The 24451-nt window shown below is 44.2% G+C and overlaps 1 protein-coding gene across 1 annotated transcript; it reads left to right on the plus strand.

The window, feature by feature from the left end:
• The first annotated feature begins 466 nt into the window (after positions 1-466).
• Positions 467-24426, plus strand: LOC127579194 (uncharacterized). Its single transcript, XM_052031802.1, is given in 8 exon segments — positions 467-523; positions 3545-4106; positions 10803-10935; positions 13897-13918; positions 13920-14033; positions 20472-20601; positions 22468-22596; positions 23536-24426. Coding segments are annotated over 7 exon segments (1035 nt in total). The 3' UTR covers positions 22485-22596; positions 23536-24426.
• The last annotated feature ends 25 nt before the right edge of the window (positions 24427-24451 follow it).

Raw genomic sequence — 24451 nt, forward strand, 5'->3', positions numbered from 1 at the left:
CTTCCAGCTCTCTCGCCACAGGCTGGGGAGGGAGTCAACCCCCATCCCCATGTGTTCCTGTCCTCCTTTGTCCTCCTGTCGCTGGCCCAGGACTTGCTGCACCAGTTCTGTATGCCGGGAAATCTCTACTCTCCGCATCTAACAGAAAGACTCGCATTTATATAGTGACTTTCACAACCTTGGGACATTCCAAACTTCACAGTTTCTGAAATGCAAACACTGGTGTACTTTAGGAAGCATCCAAGGATTGAGAACATGGGCTGGTTGTGCAGCTGGAGCCAGGGCTTGGGAACGGGGGTGTTGGGGGGTTGGGGGGTTGCAGTGGGGGAAGATTCCTGTGTGGCTGGTGAGGGGTCAGAAACGTGGGCTGGGTGTGCAGCCAGAATGGGAGGTGGCCCTGTGGGTGGCCAATGAGAGGAGACAGGAGCATGGAGCAGGTGTGAGGACAATGAGAGGAGTGGTAAACATGGACCGGATGCTCGGCCGGAGCCAGGGTGAGGAATGCGGGATCAGTGTTTGGCCAGTGAGAGGAGGTGGAAATACGTGAGGCTGGAGTTGGGGTTCAGGATAAGACTTGGATACGGAAACATAGAAAAGAGGAGCAGGATTTGGCCATTCAGCATCCACCATCCAGCATGATCATGGCTTAACATCCAATCTAGCACCCTGTCCCTGCTTTCTTCCCATATCCCTTAATCCTTTGACATTAAGAAAGATATCTACCTCCTTGAATATATTTAATGACATGGCCTCCTATGGCGTGAATTCCACACCTTCACTGCTCTCTGTGTGAAGAAGATTCTCCAGATCTCAATTCTAAATGATATGCCCCATATCCTGAGGCTATGACAACTGCCGCCCCCACTCCCTCCGGTACCGGCCTCTCCAGCCGTTAAGAACACCCTCAATATCCTCCCTGCATCTGGTCTGTCACATTTTACAGGTTCCGCTGAGATCCTCTTTCATCCTTCTCCACTCCAGTGAATATGGGACTAATGGAGCCAATCGCTCCACACACATCAGTCCTGCCCTCCCAGAAGTCAGTCTAGTGAGCTTTTATTGAACCCCCTCCACAGCAAGAACATCCTACCTCAGATCAGGAGACCAAAACTGCACGCAAGACTCTAGATGTGGTCTCATCAAGGCCCTGCACAGCTGTAGCAACACATCCTTGCTCCTGACTCAAATTATTTTGCAATATAGGTCAACATGCCGTAAGTCTTCTGAACTGCTAACTGCAATTGAACCCTTACTTTCAGTGAGTGGAATACACAGACACCCAGATCTTGTTCACTCTCCCTTTTCCCAATCCATTTGCATTCAGCTAACAATCTGTCTCTCTTTTATTTTAGAGCCAAAGTGAATAACCTCACATTTATCCACATTAAACTGCATCTGCCATGCATGTGCCCACTCAACCAATTTGCCTAGATCACATTGGAGCCTCTTTGCATTCCACAGCTCACACACCCACAATCTTGGTGTCATCAGCAGACTTAAAGATATTATATTTAGTTCCCTCTTACAAATCATTGACATATATTGTGAACCTATAACTAGAGAACTTGCCCAGTAGTAGACAACGTGCAGCTGGAGGAACTCAGTGGGTCAGGCAGCATCTGTGAAGGGAAATGTGTAGTCAACTTTTCAGGTCAAGACCCTTCATCTGGACTGCTCAACCTGAAACTTCAATTGTCCCAGTCCAGATGAAGGGTCTTGACTTGAAATACTGACTGTCCACTTCCCTCCACAGATGCTGCCTGACCTGCTGAGTTCCCCCAGCAGCTCATTTTTTGCTCCAGATTCCAACATCTGCAGCTTCTTGTGTCTCCTTGCTAGAGCAGTCAAGGGCTTTGTCCACCTTGATTAAGAAGGGATATACTTAATTTTGACAAAGGGTCTTGGATCAGAAACATGAATTCTGTTTCTTTTCCCACAGATTCTGCCTGACCTGCTGCACATTTCTTGTATTTTCTGTTTGTATTTCAGATTTCCAGCATCTGCAGGGTTGTATTGGAGGCACTTCAGAGAAGGTTCACTGGGGTGAAGGGGTTGATATAAGGAAACATTGAGCACATTGGTCCTTTGCCAATCCACTTCAGAAGAACGAAGGGCGATCTTATTGAGAGGGCTGGGTAAGTCAATGCTGTTTCACTCCCGGGGGAAATCCACACTAGAAGGGGCACCATCCTGGTTTGGGAACAGATCCCTGGTCCGTTATTGTTTCATTCCTGCTACTCTCTACCCAACAACATCAGAGAACCTTCACCAAGATTGGGTGCAGTCTATGTGGTGTTTGCACGCTCTCCCTGTGGCCACGGAGGTTTCCTCGCGGGTTCTCCAGTTACTCCCACATCACAAAAGTATGCACATTGGTAGGTTAATTGGCCACTGTCAATTGTCCCTAGTGTGTAGAACCTGGTGGGAGTTGATGGGAATATGGCGAGAATTTAAAAAGATGTGCTTAAATGTAGGATTGGTATAAATGGGTGGTTGATGGTTGGTGTGGATCCAATGGGCTGAAGGGCCTGTTTCCGTGCTGTATAACTCAATGACTCCATGATGTTGGCTCACCATAGCCTTCTCAAGGGTCTTTCAGGATGGACAATTAAATGCTGTCCTTGGCAGCTTTGACCAGATATCAGATGAATTAAAAACATCCCAACTAGGCATTATGAATGGGAGGATGGGTGCTACAGAGATGACTGGAATAGTAGAACCCTATGACTTAATAAGCATCCTCAGCATTCTCTATGTTTTTATATCAGGTGTTAGAATCCAGTCTCTTTTTCCAATTGCATCTATTCTGAGCACTATCAATACTGCCCAGACTGATATCCACATACTCCAGGAATATTCCTGATCGGATTGACTCAGTATCACTACAGTACTTCGCCGCATTCTCTGAATGAGCGCTGACCTCTGTACAGAACGTAATAGCCAAAAGCCACATTAGTGGGAGATTCCAAGAGACATGGATGCTTTAGTACAGGGGCTGAATTTCTCTGGGAGGTGAGTTCTCCCCAAACGGCCACTGTAAGTTCAGTGGGACACCTGTACATCGTTCTGATGTAATATAACATAAAATATGACATTTTTCCACAAACACATAGACATCGGAAAACAATTAGTTGTTTAAAAGCATTAGCTGTGCTGGACTTTTTATCTGACATGGATTGGTACCAAACAATATTAAAGTTGAGCTTCAATAACACCTGTTGAACTGTGTTCACAATTCCGCACAAAGATGTTGAATTTGAGATTTCGGTAGATTTCCTGCTCCTCTCCTGCATCCAGAAAGGTTCAGCACCCTGAACTGAACGTCGAGCTGGCTTCAGGATCAGAATCAGTGAGGTGTGGAGAGTCAGGACCGGGATCGGTGCGGTGTGGAGCACCAGCTGGGAGAAGTGAGTGGGAGGAGCAAATGCAAAACTCGCAGAGATTGGACAGCAGCTTCCTCGTCCGAAACATGCACGCCCATGAAAACACGTCCAGCATCATGAACACAAACATCGAATCACTTTAATCCCTCCTGTTCCCTGAGTTCGAGGGGCAGGATGTTGGCGGGTTGGTGTTTGCTCTGCCTCTTGTATTTTTCCCCCGCTGCCGGGCAGGCGGAGTGGCTGAGGGGAGGGTTGGCGCCGTTGACCCAGGGGGACCGGACCTTGTGCCATTGGGTGGCCGGGGACGGCTCCGCCAGCTCCTGGAGTTTCCTGGCCCGGCTGCAGGGAGGACTGGTTCTCTTCCAGACGCTGTGGAGCGGGGACGGCGAGCTGGAGCAGTGCACGGTGCGGGAGGAACTCCGCATCACCCCGCACCTACCTGGCCTTCTGCCTGGAGACGCGGGACAGTCCGGGGCTGGCGGACGGGGTCCCGGGACCGGCAGAGCCTCGGCTGCGGCTCCTGCAGCGACTCGCTGCCGCCCGCTGCAGCCCGACCCCAGCGCTGCCCGCCTTCCCCCGGCGGGGCAAGAGGAGTGGCCCGGCCACAAACCTGGCTCCCTCGGGAACGGGCCAGTGGTGGCCAGGAGGCGCCGCCGGGGTTGGACCGTCCCCGGGACCATCTGGTGCGGCGCCGGGGACTCGGCAGAAACTTCAGCGACCTCGGTGAGAACTTCCCTTCCACGTGGTAAAGTTACATTCACACCCCCTGGCCCGGCGCGCATTCTCTGTCCGCACAATTCTGCGGGATGCCGGCAGCATTTAACGGGCACCGCACCGATGCCAAAAGTGACCGGAGCGCAGATCCCCCCAACCGCGAACTCGCATCAACATGTGCATTTATATAGCGCGCTCATCCTGAAGGAACATGTTCCAAGGGCGGGGGGTTTGCGGAGAAGGCGTTGCGAGTCGCTGGGGGAGAGATTGTGGGGTGGGGAGGGTGGTGGTGGAGGGTGTCTACAGGGGAGCTGGAGTGGAGGTTGACAAGTTACCCCTCTGCTTCCCTTTGAGTTCACTGTTTCGGCACTTGGTGTCATTGGGAAAGGTCAGCAGTTATGGGCCGTCCCTAGTTGGGAGCCCGCAGCCTGGGACCCCTCGTTATCCCTCTGGTGAAGGCACCGCGCTGCCGTTGAGTAGGCAGGTCCGGGAGTTTGACCCGGCAACGATCAAAGTTGGAAGCATATTGCCAGGGCGCAACTGGGGGGCTACGTGGAGGGGAATCTGCTGGAGGTGGTGTTCCCAGTGCACCCGAGGATCTCCTCCTCCGTTGGCTGTAGGGTTGGCAGTTGCATGCCATGCATGATGGTACCACCGTGGCCGCACTACCCCACTGCGGGAGCATTGCCCAGTTTTGAGCTGCCTGGTCTGTTCTGAGTCTGTTGCATTCAGCGCGGTTGTGATGCACCACAGGAACGGGGGAATGTCCTTGGTTGGCACCTGGGAGTTTGTCTCCATGAGGACTGTGTGATGGTCACTCCCACCAAAGCCTTCATGGACAGATGGACAGGGACCTGGGCGGGTAGATGTATCCCGCCATTTCCCTCACTCACTACCTGCTACAAACCGACGCTGGCAGATGAACTCTTCAGGCTTGATCAGTGATGGTCTTACCAAGCCACCCTTGGTGATGCACATTGAAGCAGCCAATGTACGTTGTTTCAGTTGCTTTCTGCTCCCTCAGCCAAGAGTTGCTCCTCAGCTGAGTGGGGGGTGGTAGTTGGTAATCAGGAGAATGTTTCCTTGCCCATGTTTGTCCTGATACCTGGCTTTGGTGCTGAAAACTAGATCCAGTCCTGCCCCTCTCATTGGGTGTGCCTTGTGTTATTTCAGGGAAAACGTTCATCAGAATGCATTTTTGATATTTTAGGTGCTCAATACTTTTTGGACTGACTTTTATCCCAAAACTATTAGGATGTTTGAAATCTGGCATTATTACTGCACCTCTGAAGCCTCTGTGTGTCTCTGTCAGTGGTGTGATTAGCAAACAATTGCAGATGTTGGAAATCGGGAATAACAAAACATTGGAACTGCTCAGCAGGTAGGACATTTGTGGAGAGGGAATAGGCCTTGGGTTACACGTTGATAACTTTCAACAGAACTGAGAGAATTAGACATCAAACATGTCTGAAGTTGCACAGAAGTGGGAGAGGGTGGAGGGAATGAAGGAATATCTGTCATAGGGTGGAGACTATGAGCGACTGAATGACACAAGTATTGGTGGTGCTAGGCTGAGAGAGGGCTATTGCAGCTGATCAGTTTGCAGAAGATGTAAGTACAGTAAAACTCCAATAATTGGGGCATGCTCAGGACTTTGCTGGACTGGCAGATTCTCCTGACTATTGGATATTATTAATAACCCAGGACCATTTTAATTCACTTTTTATGTTACATGGTATTATAGTGAGAATTCCAGAGAACCTGGCAAGTTTATTGGGAAGCGAGTTGGAAGGGAGCAAGGCAAACATCACCTGGTGAGTCAGGTGCTGAACCATTGGGATGTCTAAATCGTCAGATAGCAGACTATCGGAATTTTACTGTAGAGGGCAAATGAATGAAAACGGAGGTCAGATCAAGTGCAGATGCTGGAAACCTGAAAATCAATGGTGAATTCGGGATTTTTTGGTGGTATCTGTGGAGACGTGATCTCTATGATCCTTGTGATAAATCATCCCACTTCACTGCTGTAATGGTTTCTTAACCAATATTATTAGCACTCCCTCTTCTGCACTGTCCCTCCACTGCTCCTGCCTGACCGTGAGCATCTTTCCATGCCGTCCCGTCTTCCATCCTCTGCAACCTGAACTCACCTAAAGCTCTGCTGTGTGTATGCTGACACTAACTTGACAGCAGGTTCTAGTCACCTATTGCTTTCTGACCATTATTGGCTCCTAGTCTGAACAATGCCACTGTTTTAAAAAATTCTCATCCTTATTTCCAAATCCCTCTGTTGCCTCTCTCTTTCTCCCCCCTCAATCCCCGTAAAATCCTCCAGTTCTACTCTTGTCCATGCCCCCAGTTTAATTGGTCCACCTTTGGCAGTTGTTCCTTCAGCTCCGGGAAGCCTACAAACCCATCTGCCTGCCTCTCTTCCTTTTTAAACTTGTATTCTTCATTCAAGTTTATGCTTGTCTATCCTAACAACTGCTTAGTGACTTGTTGTGGAATTTTGTTTGATGACACATGTGCTTTGAGATATTTTACTATATCAGGAGGCGATATGAATGGAAATTGCTCTGCGTTTTTAAAGTTGTGCTGCTGATGTTGAAAATGGGAATAGTTTTTCTCAATTTACTTTATCAAACTTCTCATCATTTTGAGCATGTCTATTATGTCTTAACTTCTACCATCTTTAGTTGCTACCCAATGACCAGATACCCCCTTTTCTTGGGTATCATCTTAATGAATACTTTCCGCAAACAGCTTGTGTTGTTGACATTGTTCGTAAAGTAAGGTGCCAAGAACTGCATGTACTGTTCTATAGCAACTTACTCAGTTTTTCTTTAGATTTAGAACTACTACGTCTTTTGTACTCTGACCTGATTTTGAAATCCATGGTCCCATCGGTTTATATGTCACTGTCTTTGACCTTTGACCTTTTTGAACATATGGAGTGGGAGCAGTGGTCACCCACATGGCCCCATAGCTGTTAAATAACCATTAAATAAAATTGACTGGTCTAATCTATGGCCTTGACCTCTTCCGATCTGTTATGATTACCCTGTAATCCAATTTTGGCCTTAAATATTCATTGATGCCGCATCCTCTAGGCTGTGTGCCTCTTCTGTCTTAATAGCTGATCCTGTACCTTGAGACTAACTCCCTTTATTCTAGACTTCCCCAGGAAAATGCCTCATTAGGCATTTACCTCATTAGGGGAGCTGAACTCTACAGGTGGAACTTAAATTGCAGTACAAAGTGTCATCACACAAGAATGGCAGACCTCATATTTATCTTGACTCAGCTCATCCACATCAACTCTCCAGCGCTCTGGATCATTATCCACCGACTCCCCCACTGGAAAATGAGTGTGTGGATGTGAATAAAACAAGGACTGGCATCTGCTGTGAGTGACCCAGATGGGAAAGCAACATGTGACACTCGTAGCCCTGGCTTATTCATGAATGTCTGCTCAGTGGGCAACTTGAGGATGCTTAGCACCTGTGAAGCATTAACCCTGCAGAGAACACATCCTCAGGACAGCTGGGGGAGGGTGGAATTTTGCGTTTAAGAATCTGTGGCATCTAATGAATAGTAAATTGCATCATTACATTACTTGTTTCAGGCAAAACTGTATCAGGTTACCAGTGAGAAGTTGCTCAGACTTGTATACTGGGATAGCAATCAGAGAGCAGATAATCTGTCTACGGGGCATTTTGAAGGTGGTAGTGTGAGATTATTATGTCATTAACTTCTTTTTGGCGGGCCAATGTCATCATTTTCCTTTCCCTGTGATAATTTTATTCATAATAGTGGGAACTGATGGGTTTGCATCAGGCACACAAGGAAAAGAGACGAGTGGCAAGAATTTTTGCTGCAGCTGATGCCTTGCACATGAAGTAGGATATTCTGTGTCCTTTAATACCATTCAGTGTTTCTGAGAACCTCATGGATTTCACTTGTGACCTGTCCTGTCTTGTGAAATCAGCTAATTATTGCAAGAGGGAAAAGATTTGTTGCTCTTTATTGTGAGTAGCAAGGAAGCAAAAAAAACCTTCAGATGCTGGAGATCTGGTAAAGATAGAAGATGCTGGAAATGCTCAGCAGATAAGAGAATATATACATATAGAGAGAAAAACAATTGATGTTTCAGATCAATGATCAGAACTGGCAACATTTAGAAAATGGGCTTGTTTATACGTGCATAGAATGGGGAGGACTGGAGAGAATGCGGGACATCTGTGATGGGATGGAGACCAGATTACATGAATTGGTACAGAAGCAAAAATCAAACGATTGGAGGAACTCAGCAGGTCAGGAAACATCTGTGGAGGCAAAGGGATGGTCGATGTTTTGGATGGAGAGCCTGCATCAGGTTGAAGTTTTCATAACAGTTAATCTGCCTGGAGGAGATGTAAATCTGTGGGTGTACAGAGGAAGGAAAAGCTGCAGAAACTAAGATACAGTGAGAATGCTGGGAAAGTCCAGCAGGTCAGGCAGCATCTGTGGCAAAAGAAACAGGTCAAACACTGCAGGCCAATGACTCTTCCGCACCCCCCCCCCCCCCCCCACCAACTATAAGAGACCATTGACCTGAAACACCAAACCTGCTTTTCCTCTCCACCAGCACCCACCCCCCTCCAAATTAAGCAGCATTCAAGGTTTGCTGGGCCACTCCCTGATGCTGGCCAATTGCAGTAACTGTTTATGACATTGCTGGCAATGCACACAAATTAGAAGAGAAACCAAAATCATTGAAAATTTACATGTGATAGAAAAATAGACAAAGTGATGCATAGTAGATCAATGTCATCAAACCAAATCTGGATCACTGAGGTATGTAGAGGAAAACTCATTGGAAGTACAATCCAGAGGACCGTAAATCAGTGCACTGATCCGCCATAGACAGTTTTGGACATCCACACAAAGCCAAAGTCTGGATAGATGTTGCCCACAGTGACCAGGAATGTAGCACATTTGATCCTTGGTTGTCCAGGAGTTTAATAATCTCATCTGAGTAGCATCAAATATTATCTCTACACTCTGAGAATGAAATGGAAAAACTAGCAAGGTTTTTCATCACTAGTTACCTTCCACCATCTACACACCCTCCCTGGAAGAATCTGGATGCTAGCTGGTAATGGGATCAAGTTCAGCTATAATCTGTACTTTTGAAAACCCTGCTGATGCTCACAGTGCAGGGTATTAACAACATAGTTCACAAAACTGGATATCTCCTGAATGTAAAACCAGAAAGTGTTGGAAACTCACAGTAGGGCAGTCTGCATTCTGATTGACCAGCTGTCTACTTATTTCCAGGATTTTCTGTTTGTATTTTGCATTTCCATCATGCATATTTCTTGTATTTTATTCCCCAACATAATTGTGCACAGTTGCTGGAAATGAGATCAGAACTATATAGACTGCTACATTTTTTTCTTGTTAAAGTGTTGTTTTTCTGTTAATGGCTTGGGAAGGGTTGGATGTAAACTTGTGACTTTTTATCCAAAGTTGTTTTATTTCCAGCTCACTCATAATATCTGAGCCAGGCGATGCTGAAAGAGCAGTGTGGTCTGAGGAACACCTGTGGGCATTCCAAAGCAATGAAAATGCTTAGAACTGTGTGGTAATTCACTTGCTTCATTTTTTTTAAGGGGAGAAACCACTCCCATTTTGCAGATGGAAGTTCTCTGTATGATAAGGTGGGCAATTGGGAGGAATTAGTGACACTAATGCCTTCCTTACAAATCTCTTGCCTAATTTTCTGATTTTTAAAAAATATATATCCTTTTCTATCTCTATGTTCAGATTGTTCACTTATAAAGAAGGGTGGGACTATAGGCATAGGTAGTTTACAGGGCTGATGGCCAAGGACTGTTGATTGGAAGACATGTCTGAATCCCATTAGCTGGAGAATTTAAGTAAAGGTAGTTACAAAAACCTGAATTTAAATCGGAATCATAACGGTGACTGGTTGTTCGATATTTGTGACACCAGCCCCACCATTGTGGTTAGCTCTTTACTGAAATAACTCACTTAAAGATGGATAATAAGTGCTGGCCTTGAAATGACAACATCCTGTCAATTAATACTTCATCTGAATACCCATTCTCCATGTCACACTGAGCCAAGTAATAACGCTGCCCTGTCCTCTGTATTTGACCTTGGGATGATCAGCAATGGGAATAACACCTGACTTACTTCCCCACACCACCACCCCCCCCCCCCCCCAAGTTTTCCTCCACTTCAGCCCAGAGAAGCTAGACTAACTCTACAGCAATCAAACTTGGTCCCTCCATATTCTATAAACTGGCAATGTTAAGATGAGATTTCTTTATTAGTTACACGTACATCCAAACACACAGTGAAATGCATCTTTTGCGTAGAGTGTTCTGGGGGCAGCCCACAAGTGTCGCCACGCTTCCGGCACCCACGTAGCATACCCACAACTTCCTAACCTGTACATCTTTGGAATGTGGGAGGAAACTGGGGCACCCAAAGGAAACCCACACAGACACAGGGAGAACGTACAAACTCCTTACAGACAGTGGCTGCAATTGAACCCGGATCGCTGGCGCTGTAAAACGTTACACTAACCGCTACACTACCGTGCCTGCTAATATGGGAGTTTTAACGTGCTAATGTCACTTGTATTGAATTGTACATCTCCAAAATCATATTTATAATTGGTGCTCCTCTCTTTAGGAATTTTCAAGCAGACAGACTTCTGCTGCAGAGAACATGACCATTGTGAGCATAAAATATCTGCTTTTGAATACAAGTATGGAATGCTAAACTTCAGGATGCACACCATATCTCATTGTGATTGTGATTATAGGTAAGCCTGAAGCCAAGGTCCAGAGTGTTAGACCACCACAGGAGATGATGGGCTAAATCAAAAATTATTCATTAGGTCACTGGAAGCTGCAGGGAGATGAATGGGATGGGGAAAGGGTTGGTGATATTAGCCTCCATTGGGTTTACTAGGTGGAGCTGTCGGCAGCAGTGGATGTATGGTGCTGTATGGAAGTAAGGAAGGGTATTGGTATTTGTATTGGTTTATTATTGTCACTTGTACCGAGGTACAGTGAAAAACTTGACTTGCATACCGTTCGTACAGATCAATTCATTACACAGTGCATTGAGGTAGTACAGGGTAAAAACAATAACAGAATACAAAGTAAGGTGTCTCAGTGGGCCCATGGGAGGATGCTAGAAGTAATAAAGGGGGAGAAGCAAGTTATTTATGCAAAGGAATAACAATGGTTTAAAGCAAGATTTGAGAATAGAGTGGGTGATCGTAAGATGGTTGAATTTCACATTGAGAATGAAAAGTGAATGTTTTCAGATTGAACTCAGAGCTTTCAATCCAAACAAAGTAAACTGACGGCAGGAAACATAAGCTGGCTGTGGTAGGTTGATGGGCTGCATGAAAGATATGTTATTAAGCAGTGGCTAATATTTAAAGCATTGTAACAACGTAGCTTGCAACATATAGACCAAAAAATGAATGTAGACAGTGAGGATTAAAGAAGCAAGAAGTCTGAATTATTGTGAGTCCCTTACAGAATGACATACAAGAAATTACATTTGAAGGGCGAGAGGAAAATCTTTATTTCCCAGGGAAATTGATGAATGATTTTGTGCCTGTCCTAATGGAAGGAGACACAAACCTTTGGGAGATATTGGAGAAAGAACAGATCTAGAGGAGCTGAAAGAACTTGGCACTAGTAAAACAAAGGTAGTGGAGAAATTAATGGGACTGGAAGCTGATTAACCCCCCAGGACATGATGATCTACATCCCAAGGTTTTGAAAGAGGAGGCTCTGGGGATAGTGGATGGACTGGTTGTCATTCTCCAAAACTCCATTGATTCTAGAACAGTTCTCATAGATTGGAAGGTACCAAAGGTAACCCCACCATTTAAGAAAGGACAGAGGAGAAAAATCTGGAGGCTGCAGAGCAGTTCACCTGTCATCAGTAGCAGGGAAAATGCCTGTATCTATTATTAAGGAGGTGGGAACAGGGCACTTGGGAAGTAATGTGATTGAAGAGAGTTAATGAGCATCAATGAAAGGGAAGTCGTGTTTGGAATAAGTAATGGGGACCCAGTGCATGTAGTACATTTGGACTTTCAGAAAGTCATCAATGGGTGTCACACAAGAAGTTATCAAACAAAATTAGATTACATGGAATTAGAGGTGGACTGAGGATTGGTTACTGGATAGAAAATGGAATTAGAATAAATGGTGATTTTTGGTGTGGGCTGCCACAGGGACTAGCACGAGCTGCAGCTGCTTGCAATCACTATGAATGATTTGGAAGAGAGGACTTATTCAAGTTTGTTATCCAACTGTAAAATCCAAGTTTGGCTGATGATACAAATTTGAGTGGTGGTGAAAGTTGAGGAGGATGCAGGGGCTTTGCAGGAGTAAAGACAGGTTAAGTGAATGGGCAAGCACATGCCAGTGGAATATAGTCATACGGCATGGAAACAGGCCCTTCGGCCCAACTGATCCATGCCAGCAATATAATGTAGGAAAATGTGAGGTCATCCACTTTGGGGTGGGTTGGGGGGGGGGGTGGTGAGTGAACAGAGTTTTTTTTTATTGGTGTGAGACTAAAAAGTGTTGGTGTTTAGAGGAACCTGTTTGTCCTTGTACATGGATCATTGAAAGTTAACTGCAGATACAGCAAGGATTGGGTATCCTGGTCTTTATTGGAGAGAGTTTGAATGAAAGAGTATAGGCATCTTACTGTGCTTGCATAGAACCCCAATGAGACTGCATCTGGAACATTGTGCACAAGTCTGGCCTTCCTCAAGGAAAGATATACTTGCTATAGGGAGAGTGCTGAGATGGTGGGTTTATCATTTGAGGAGTGATCAAATAGCCTGGGCCTATACACTAGAGTTTGGAGAAATAATAGGTTGATCTCATTGATTTCATACAAATTCTTATGGGCCTGGGTTTGACAGGACAGATGCAGGGAGGGTGGTATGGTGATGCGGCAGTTAGTGCTACTGCTTCACAACTCCAGGGACCCAGGTTCGATCCTGAACTTGCCTGCTGTCTGTGTGGTACTTGCACATTCTTTCCATGACCGGGTGTTCCATTTCCCTCGTACATCCCACAGGTGTGTAGGTATGCCAATTGGCTACTGTAAATTACCCCTTTGTGTAGGTTGATGACTAAGCTGATCGGCATATGCAAGAGAGAAGCTGCAGGATGTACAGGGAAATAAGTAGGAGAATGTGACTAATGCAATTATACCTGATGCACCAAATAGTACACTCCTGTGTAGTTACAGAAATAAGGATGATGTTTCCCTTGGCTGGGATGTTCAGAATCAGGGCGCTCAGACTCTAAGGAATTGGCTGTTTAGGACTGAGATGAGAATGAATGTCTTCACCCAGAAGTAGTGAATCTTTGGAGGGCTGTGGAGTCTTAATTGCTGAGTATATTCAAGACAGGAATTAATAATTTTTGGATATGAAGAGTATTGAGGGATGGGGGTTAGTGCATGTCTGAGGTAAAAGATCAGGCATGATGTTATTGAATGGCAGAGCAGACACAAGGGGCAAAATGGTGTGGTCCTGTTTTTAAAAAAAAAATACCCAGGAGGATAAACACTAGAGCTGGGTGGCTGGGTAAAGGGAGGGGTAGAGGCAGGAGAGAAGACAAAAGAAAGTGCAGGTTCAAGCTACCTTCTCATCAAGTGACCTTCCAAATGGGAGAGCATTCCATGTACATATTTAATTAAAAAAAGTCCTTTTCAGCTTTAGTTTCTATCTTCCCAGGTTCAAGAAATGTCTCCTGGATTGTAAATAATACCATGTCCACACTGGTTGAAGTAACATTTTTCGGCATACTTCAGGTCCCTTGTTTCACTTTGGAACCAGTTGAGCATTGTAATGGGGAAGAGTTGGTTGAGCCGGTGAGTCTGCCAATGATTTTCCTCTCCTCTTGTTCTTTAACCATGTGCTGGTGCTGGTCTTCTTGGATGTATTCATGGGTACTGATATGTTGCCAAAGTATCTACTCTTCATCGGATAATGTTCAATGACTTACACTTACACTTCTAGCACTGAGCTTTGTCAATTTGGAGCATGTATTAGGGAACCTAGCCAATCAGTTGAGCAGATCCCCTACAGAATTTTCCATCCATCAAGATTATTGGAGCAGAGGAGACTGAAGGGAGATTTGATAGAGATAGATAAAATGTTTAATTGTTGTGAACAGAAATGATCCCTTATGCATTAGCCTAGGTGGTGAGTTTTCCACTCACGACCAGTTGTGAAGGGAACTGCTATTAAACTGTCCATTCCCAAAGATCTCTCCTGAATTGCACAATTCAGGAGAGATGACTGAATGGTAATCGGGAGTGAGAACATTCAAAGTTTTCTTCCCCTCCCACCCACCCACCCCTTCATTTCTCACAGATTTTAGAAATAAGACATAGTCTAGAGTCAGGTACAGCACAGAAAACAGTTCATGTTTATTGTTGTCATAGCCATACATTCCCAGGGTAGAAATGCCATGAAAATAAGCTTTCTTCAGCAGCAGCACAGTACATTACAAGACAAGGACAAACATAAGTTAACAAACTTCAATTACCATAAACTACACATAACTTGCGTGCAAAAATAAACAACAAAATAAACGACGACACTAGTGCAAGACTCCGTGTGTTTGTGTGTGTGTGAGAGAGAGAGAGAGAGAGGCAGAGAGAGAGAATAAAATAGTCCAAGGTAGCGTTAAGGTTTTTCAGGTCAGCTCAAGAACCGACCTTTTTGCCCATCTACACTTATCCCACTTGCCTGCATTAGGTCCACATTCTCCTTGCCTTGCCTATTTAAGTGCTTGTCTAAATGTAGTGATTGTATCTGACTCCACCACCTCCTCTGGCAGCAAGTTCAAGACAGCACCCACTTTCCCTCAAGTCCCCTTTAAAACTTCTTCCTTGCCTTAAACCTATGTCCTCTTGTTTCTGATACTCCTGCCATGGAAAAGATTTTGAGTTCTCTACCCTATCTGTGCCTCTTACAATTTTGTATATCTCTGTCAGATCACCCCCTCGGCCTCCTTCACTCCCTGGCAAACAAACCAGCCTATCCAATCTTTCCCTCTAACTGGAGTCCTCCAATCCAGACAACATCCTGGTGAATCTCCTCTGCACTTCCTCTGATGCAACCACATCATTCCTACAGTATGGCGACCAGGACTGCACACAATACACTGAGTGTGCCCTAACCAGTATTTTGTAAAGTTGCAACATAATGTCTGATTTTTTTTAATTCTTTGCCCTGACCTATGAAGGCAAACATGTCATATGCCCTGTTCACCATCCTACCTACCTACCTGTGTTACCACTCTCAGGGAATTATGGACTTGAATCACAAGATCCTTTTGTTCATCAACTTTCCTCAGCACCCTACTGCTTAATGCTTTTGTCCTACCCCATTTTAACTTCCCAAAATTCATCACCTCAAACTTGTTGAGATTGAATTCCATTTGCCAAAGCTCTGCTCTCCTTTCCATCTGATCTATGTCCTGCTGTACCTGAGACAATATTCCTTGCTATCCATAGCACCACCAACGTTCATGTCATCTGCAAATTTACTAATCATACCTCTACATTCACATCCCAGTGTTGATGTATATCACAAACAGGGTCCGATCAACAAAGCTGTGGTTCACCACTGGTCAAAGACCTCCCTCAGCAAAGCATCCTTCCATCACCACACTTGCCTCCTATCAATCACCAAGCATATTTTGAATCCAATTAGCACAGCTGACTTGGATTCATCTGCCTTAAACCCTATGGATCAGCCTACCATATGGCACTTTGTTGTATAGGACTTTAGGTAAGGCATTTGCTCTGCCTTCATCAAATCCTCTTGGTTACTTCTTCAAAGTCTCAGTCAGATACTGAGTTCAGGATTTTCCCCAGTACAAAGCCAGGCTGACCTATCCCTGATCAGCCCCTACCTATCCCTTGGAATTTCTCCAATAATTTCACCAAGGCTTGTAGTTATCTGGGCTTATCCCTGCTGTGCTTAAGGAACAATATTAGCTATCCTCCAGTTTTCCAGCACCTTGCCTGTAGCTAACAAAGATATAAAAATCTCTGTCAGGGCCTCAGCCATCTCTTCCCTTGCTTCCCATAGCAACCTGGGATAGATCTCAAGGCCTGGGGATTTACCAACCCTATGTGTCCCAGGACATCAAACCCCTTCTCCTTAACACTGACCTGCTCCAGATTCTTCACGTACCCTTCCCTGAACTCACTATCTTCCACTTCCTTCTCCTTGGTGAATACAAATGAAGTATTTATTTAGGACCCATGCCCTGGGCTCCACAGATTATGTCCTACCCCAATTTAACTTCCCAAAATTCACCACCTCAAACTTGTTGGGGTTGAATTCCATTTGCCAAAGCTCTGCTCTCCCTTCCATCTGACCTATGTCCTGCAGTACCTGAGACAATATTCCTTGCTATCCATAGCACCACCAACATTCATGTCATCTGCAAATTTACTAGTCATACCTCTACATTCACATCCCATTGTTGACATATACCACAAAAAGGGTCTGATCAACAAAGCTGTGGTTCACCACTGGTCAAAGACCTCCCTCAGCAAAGCATCCTTCCATCACTATCTTTGTCTCCTTTGGTCCCCAGGGGATACTTGTTCCCCTGGCTACCCTCTTGCGCCTGATATACTGATAGAATGTCTTGGGATTCTCCTTAATCTTACTTGCCAAGGATATTTCATGACCCCTTTTGCCTTCCTGATTTCCTTAAGTTCTCCCCTACATTCTGTTCCTCAAGGGACTCCCTCAACACCAGTCACCTATACCTACCATATATTTCCTTTTTTCTTGATCAAACCTTCAACTTCCTTTGTCATCCAAAGTTCCCTAATGTTGCTATCTTTGCCCTTCACCCTTACCGGAACATGTTGTCCCTGAACTCTTACTGACTCTCTTCTATAAGACTCCCACTTGTCAGCTGTCATTTTACCCACAAGCATCTGCTCCCAATCTGCTTTCACCTCTCCTACACTATTGAAATCAGCCTTTGCACACACACCCAGCTAATTCAAAACCTTAACTTGAGGACCAGCCTTGCCCCTTTCCACAATTACATTGAAACTTACAGAATTATGGTCACTGTTCCTAGATGTTTTTCCACCACCTGTCCAGTTTGATTCCTTAAGGTAGCATTGAGTGCTGGTTAAACTTAATCCAGTAAGTTTAAAGAGAGTGCAGGAAATGGAAGAGGTGACTTTAAAGAGAGTGCAGGAAATGGAAGAGGTGACTTTAAAGAGAGTGCAGGAAATGAAAGAGGTGACTTTAAAGAGTGTGCAGGAAATGGAAGAGGTGACTTTAAAGGGAGTGCAGGAACTAGGGCCCAGTGCTTGGGTGGGGCATGCAGCAAACATTACCTGTTGAGCCAGATGCCAACAGATTCCCAAATGGTTGGATACCGGATTATTGGAGGCTCTGCTGGATGCCCCTTCCTTGTGCCCCAGGCTGCAGGTAAATTGAAGTTCAACATACCTTTCCAAGCTTGGGGTGGGCAGGGCAAATGCTACACTAGAATGACACTTTCATGCTTGTGGATGCCCTGAATTAACTTGATTACCATCCTGGTATATGTTGAATTTAAGGTGGCTTTATTGTAGAGGCTGGGTTACCGGAAAACTAATCTGGGAAACACTTTTGAAGAGAAAACCTCTCTTCAACTGCATTTTAATGAGTTTGTCTCTGTGTGTCTCTCCTCTTCCCTTTCCCTCTCTGTCCCTCTAGCAGCTGCCATGTCACTGAGCTCACACCCCAGGCTATTTTATACCCTCAGTCCAAATACAAATACACCCAGCCCACTGTGGATGATGAAATAGGACTGTGGACTGCACCCACAGAAAGTCCAGCAACAACGAGCAGAGTGAACAAAGCTGCCAGCAGTGTCTCGGCTGGATTTGTTTATCCACCTTCACAGCGAAATGCAACACAGAAAGCTCAAAGGAAGAACAAAAAGAAATGCGGAAAGTGCAGTGGTCACCAGAAGCAGGAAAGCAAAGCTCCTTTCCAAAATATCTTGAAGTCAAGGACAGATCTGCTGCCCACAGCAGAACCTGGAGGTGTGGATTTTAACCATGCCATTGAGCAGAATTCGATGGAAGATTCATTTCTTGGTGGCCTGTTGGAAAAACGTGTTTCCACAAAACTTTTACAAAGAAATGCTTCCAGTTTAATGAGTCACGCGAGTGGTGTTAAGCCTGTTGGTTTGGATGAGAGTGTCCATAAACACCAGAATTTTTCTCTCCTGACGGAACTGAGCACAGTAACCAGTTTTTCCAGAAGCTCTGAATCCTTGCCAAATTATGTGGTTAATGGAAGTACTTTGCCTGCTGATCCAATGTGTATAAATGGAAGTTGGAAGCATTTGGGAGTTGCTGGCAATCGCTCCTCTGATTCTCAGTCTCGGCTTCCAATCCGATATCATTGGACACAAAAGAAAGGTTCAGTGCAGTCTTAATTTAAAATGTTTTGCTGTTTGATTGAGTGTACAACAGCTGCAACAAGTTGATGCAAGGTCCATATCCTGCCAAATGCAACAGCACAGGAAGACTGCAACATGAAACATTGTTGAGATGTAAGAGTGATCACAGCAGGAACTCTTACATGGGTGGTATTAAACTATGCAATTCTGGTTCCAGTGTCCTTAGCTTTAAAACTGAAACATGCATCAATATAAATCCCATTTTTTAAATGTATGTCACAGTAAGATTTTTACTTTCATTCAGTAATGTAGTTCCTGAGAAGTTAATTTTTTATATAGGTTTGAAACCAGGAGGATTCGTGTAAAGGTGTCTCCTTTTCCCTGAATCTACTCAATTTTTTAGTTCGCTTTTTTTTGCAAATCAGAATGATTTTATTATGTAGTCAGACATGGTGCTTAGAAGTAAAATTACTCTTTGGTTAATTCAACTTGTAACAAAGTGGGTTAGAGCATAATTATTTCCCCATCATAAATTTTGTCCAATGCTCTTGATGTAGGTCACATGAATTTTTGGCTACTGTGGACAAAAGGCAGCTTCTCTAAAATGCATTCAAAGTTGTGCCAAGGTTTTGGTAGTTGTCTCGCCCTTCACTATTTGCATTGCAGGCAGCCTTTCAACCAGTCTAACCTCTGACTGCACATTTCTTCAGTGTTCTTGGGATTAATTCTGTAGTATTTTCAATAATGTTCTTTGAAGCCTCCGACAAAGACCTGCAGATAATTATTTTTCTCTTCTCTTTATTTCTTGGCTTCAGTACAACTTGCTTCATCCACCCCCACCTCTCCCCTCTAGCCTGTTAACTGGGTTTCTTGTTAAGATCTCCAAGTGAAATTACCATCATACTCAACTCGAGTAAACACACAGAACAGAAGTCTCTAAACTTGAGCAGAATGGTGTGTATGTTAAAGGTAACATGTGGTGTATCACAAAACTAAAACAAATCCACTTCAAACTAAATTTTAAACTGAGCCTTCATAAAGCAAACAGTATCCCTGGTCTTGGAGAGGATTGTGCCATCCTGGGGTTAAACTCAGCAGAAAATCAGTGTAATATATAAGAGGTTGTCATCTAGATAAACAAAGGTTTTACAAGTGCAGAGGTATCTTGTGTTTCCTTAAATATTTTGCTCACTTCTCTTTCTCCTTCCCTTAAACACTGGGCATTGTGACATTATCTCTGGCTGGAGAGATCTGACCAACCTCTTCCCACAATCACATTGTGGGTCCACCAAATGCCTGCAAGGTTTTCCCTACTCTTTTCTATTGCTGATATCGCCCCATAGAAGCTTGTGGACAGGCTGTTGCTGCATCAGCCATGGCCATTAGATGGGAAAGGAATTTAGATTGATTTGTTCTCCCCTTTAAAATTTAACCTTCTTGGTAGAAGGCTCCAGCGCTTGTGTTTATTGATCGCTGTTGGGACCATCCGTGGAGGAGACAATACTGAACATACGAGGCCCAGTGCAAAGTCATTTCAGTGGTGGGTCCCAAAGTGCCCATGGCTTGTCTTTGACAGATGCCAGGATTGTCTCTTGATCCAATCTAATCGGGTTTCTGGTCTGCTTCTGCTGCTGTTTGGGAAGTTGGCCTAATCCTCTCAATCATGTGAAACTCCCTGATCACTCCTGCCTTCTAAACCAAAAGGAGTGCAGGTCAAATCTCCCACAGGGCATTGAAAACTTCATATGAGGATTTTCCCAAATCCCTGCCTACTAAAAGGGTGGAGTTGAATAAACTGAAGGTGAAAATCAATTTTCTAAACAGTCTCCAGGGCTGACTTCAATAATATTTATTACTCATTTTGCAGGTAGTTCCAGAACCTGCAACTGTTACAAACCTCTGGATCGGTGTGAGCACAAGATCTTGCCACAGGAATTCAAGTTCTCTCATTACAACCAGGAGCCCAAGACCCTCTATCACTGCAACTGTACTAGAAGGTAAACCCACCCCTCCTGGTTATCCAGGTTGTTGGGATTGGGCCTGATCCTGTCTCATCAGGTTTGTTCTGAGTCCTGTGACAATAATCACTATCCAATTGCTCCTCTTCATGTCCGTGCCCCAGTACATGCTTCTTGGTGGGGGACGCCTTCCCCTGCTGCAGGTTTGTCACTAATGATTTTCCTTTCAAATCGATGTTGATTTTGCTCAAACCTGTTATTTCTTTCAAGCTGTTATTTCACTTATAGATTCCAGCATTTTCCCTACCACTAACATTAGTCTAACAGGTCAGTAGTTCCCTGTTTTCTCTCTCCTTCCTTCTTAATCAGTGGGGCCACATTTTATTCCCCCTCCAATCCACAGGAACAATTCAGAGGGCTACCAAATCTCAGAAGATGATAACCAGAGCATCCACTACCTCTAAAGCCACCTCTTATTGGCTTTCAAGCTCATCAACTTTTCGAGTAATATTTTTAAATTGATATTTAGTTCCTTTGGTTCCTTGTTCTCCGATAGATCTAGAAGATTTCATTGTCTTCCATGAAGACAGATAGAAAGTAATTATTTAATTGCCCTGCCATTTCCGTATTCTTCATGTAACTTCTGTTTCTGTTTTTTGGGTACTTTATAAAGGCTTTTCAGTCTGCTTTGTTTCTTACCAGTTTACTTTCATGTTCTATCCTGTCTTTATAAATTTAAACTGCTTGGAGTTCTAAATGTAATCTAAAATGCTGAGTTCAAAAATCCTTGGGCCTACTTGTATTTCTGCCAACTTGATAACACTATCTTTTAACTTACTCTTATCAGGAATTGTTTTACAGTTGATTTTTGGGTCTTTAACGCATATATTTTTGCAACTTGTATATTATTTCTTTAAATGCTAACCATCGATGCCCACCATCAAACCTTGCATTCTCCCAATCGACCACAGCCAACTCTCCTCTCGCTCCTTCATGGTTACCGTTGGACAACTTTAAGACCCTAGTTTCACGTTGGACCACATTATATTGGGTTCAGAATGAAGTTTGATCTTATTCTCCCGTTCATAACAAGATTATCAATTGAGTTTTTCATTGCACAGAAGATCCAAAATGGCCTTTTCCTAGTTGATTTCTCAACATATTGATCTTAGTGTCTTGTATATATTCCATGAATTCACCTTTCATAATATTAAAGAAATTTGATTTTAAAAAATCTTCCATGATTTATCTTGGATGCATCTGTGATTTCCCCATTCATGGCATGTTTATTACTACAGCCACTCTGACCTATCAATAATTCCCACCAATGTTTTCTGCCTTTTGGAATCTCTTGGTACAAATTTATTACCATGTTTTGGCAAACCAAGATCACTTCTCACCACTGCATTGATCTCCCTTATTGATAGTGCTAGAGCAGCCCATCATTTTTCTTTTTGTCTCTCCTTTCTAAATGTTGAAAAGCTTGGAATATTTCGTTACCACAAACCAACCTCTCCCTGACCCTTGCCATCACCCCGCCTCACCAACGCCTGCACTCTGAGAAATGCTGTGCACAAACCAGTGGGGGTTTTGACCCATTGACTAGTTCTAAGTACTTTGACTGATCTGTGAGAGATCTCAATCCAAAAACGGCAGCAGTGAATCATGCGTAAAGCTCTGTCTGGCCTTGGAGTATAACGTGTAGTATGTTCCTTACAGCTTGAAAAATTGGCAGATTTCATCTTAGTCCTGTGACCAGCAGGAAGGAATGAAATAATCAACCCTTTGTGCAGAGATTGTAAACATTAGTAAGATCAGTGCTCTTCATCAATGGATTAAAAACAACTGGCGCTTGATGTCTATCTAAAGTTTGTCACTCCTCTTCCCTGATTCTTTTTCCTTTAGGCTGGCAAAACGGATGAAAAGGGGAGCAAATGTGAAAATGGTGAAGGAACTGTTCTTTGAATTTGTGTCGCTGAATTGTTTCCAGCTGAAGTTGGTGCCAAAGAATTGCAGCAAAGAAGGACATGTTCTGTAAGTGGTTCATTTGACTGTGGTGGCCGTGAAGGGAAGGGGTATGTTGTGTGGAGAGAAGAAGTAGATGTTGGCACATGGGTTCCTTGGAATGGGGGGAGGTTCTAAAAAGCAGGTGCAATGACATGTTGGTGAAGCCAAGGAGTAAAGCTTCCATTGCATTTGTCATCCTTGAAGCAAAATGGTATCTGATCCACAATGTACCTGCACAGCAAAAGAACTGCAGATTCTGCAGATCTGAATTGCAAAAGAATGCTAACACTTAGATCAGGCAGCATCTGTGGAGAGAGAGACCAAGCTATTGTTTCGGGTTGATGGAAGAGTAGGAGGAGGAGCAGGGAAATAAATTAAAATATTTTATACAAATTGTAGAGAGGGAGAGAAGAGTGAGAATGTCTGTGGCATGGAGACTGAGGTGACCCAGTGATACTGTTGCTTTTAGCACTGCCTGAGAGAGAGGGCACAAAATGCTAGTTGATGATACTCCTCTGTCTGGAGGAGAGTAAATAGAGGGAGGTGAATGGGGGGCAGTGGAGAGAAGACCTCAATATTACTGGAACTGAGGTACAGAACTCAATTAAACCAGTGCTAATCCTTTGCATCTTAAAAGCCCACAAGATGAGAAAGAGGGACACCATAAAATGAAATTTTAAAAAGATCAGCAAATGAACAAAGAGCAAGGCTTAGTTTATCTGAATAATGCACAACCCTGGGTGATGTAGTCGTTGCTGACCTCGGATAGGGACATTGCTGGAAGTGACAATATTTGCATCCATCCAAGTAGGGTAATGAGGGTGTGATCACAACACTCCACATAAAATGAAAGGCTTTGCTTGGTTTTGTCCAATCTAATTTGAATGTGGTCCCAGTCTGGCTGAGTGAGTTGCACACCACCACCAAGGTATCACTGTTGCTCACTGTACACTATTTGCTTTACAGGTGTGAGAATCAATTTGTGGCTATTCTTTCCAAACCCAAATATCTAAAGAGGGTCCTGAAAGTTCGGAGGACTGCAGAGGAATCCCTGTTTCCATCACCAGATGAGCAGGAAAGAAACAAGAATGGAACATTTGACAACACAAACTCTGTTAAACTGTATGACAAGTGTTTACAGATGATTCGTGCTTTAACTGTAAAGTCTTAGAGGCTACTTTGCGGGCCACACCATCATGGGTTGTGCTTTATGAATATTACATGGCTCCATGAGTCTTCGTAGTAGGACAAAGTTACAAGATAAATGTTGTGTCTCCACTGTGTAATCCTGCAAGCTTTACCATTTCTGTATCTCATGTAGCTTAATTAAAGAAAACAATTATCCTAGGTCAGAAACACTTTAAACAACACTCCAACTCTGGTACAGTAAACGGAAACACTCCTGAACGAGAGGCAGAGACAGGAACAGCACAGAGCCGAGGGGATTGTGCAGGCTTCGCCTTTCTTCTGAGATCTCCTGCTGTTGTGAAGATCACGGAGATGGGGAGCTGGCAAACGATCTCAAGGGTGGACAGGAGGAGGTTCAGGGAGGTCTTGTTGACAAACAATCAGGGAAAGGAACTGGCCAGGCCATCAAAGAAGGGTGAATCAAGCAGATGATTGAGGAAGGAGATTGGAAAGATAAGTGGGGATGGGGCTGATCATTTGACTATTTAGGTGATTAGTGTATGTATATTTTAAATGACCACACTTAGTATCCAGAAAGCAGGACTTCAGTACTTTATGGACTTCAAAGCATTCAACAAGGTTCCTCACTGTAGGCTGATCCGGGAGATTAAGGCACATGGGATCTATGGAGACTTGGTAGATTGGATTCAAAACTGGCTTGGCTGTAGAAGACAGAGGGTAGTGGTTGTGGGGT

This window comes from Pristis pectinata, chromosome 17 (assembly GCF_009764475.1).
Source record: "Pristis pectinata isolate sPriPec2 chromosome 17, sPriPec2.1.pri, whole genome shotgun sequence".
NCBI classification, from domain to species: Eukaryota; Metazoa; Chordata; class Chondrichthyes; order Rhinopristiformes; family Pristidae; genus Pristis; species Pristis pectinata.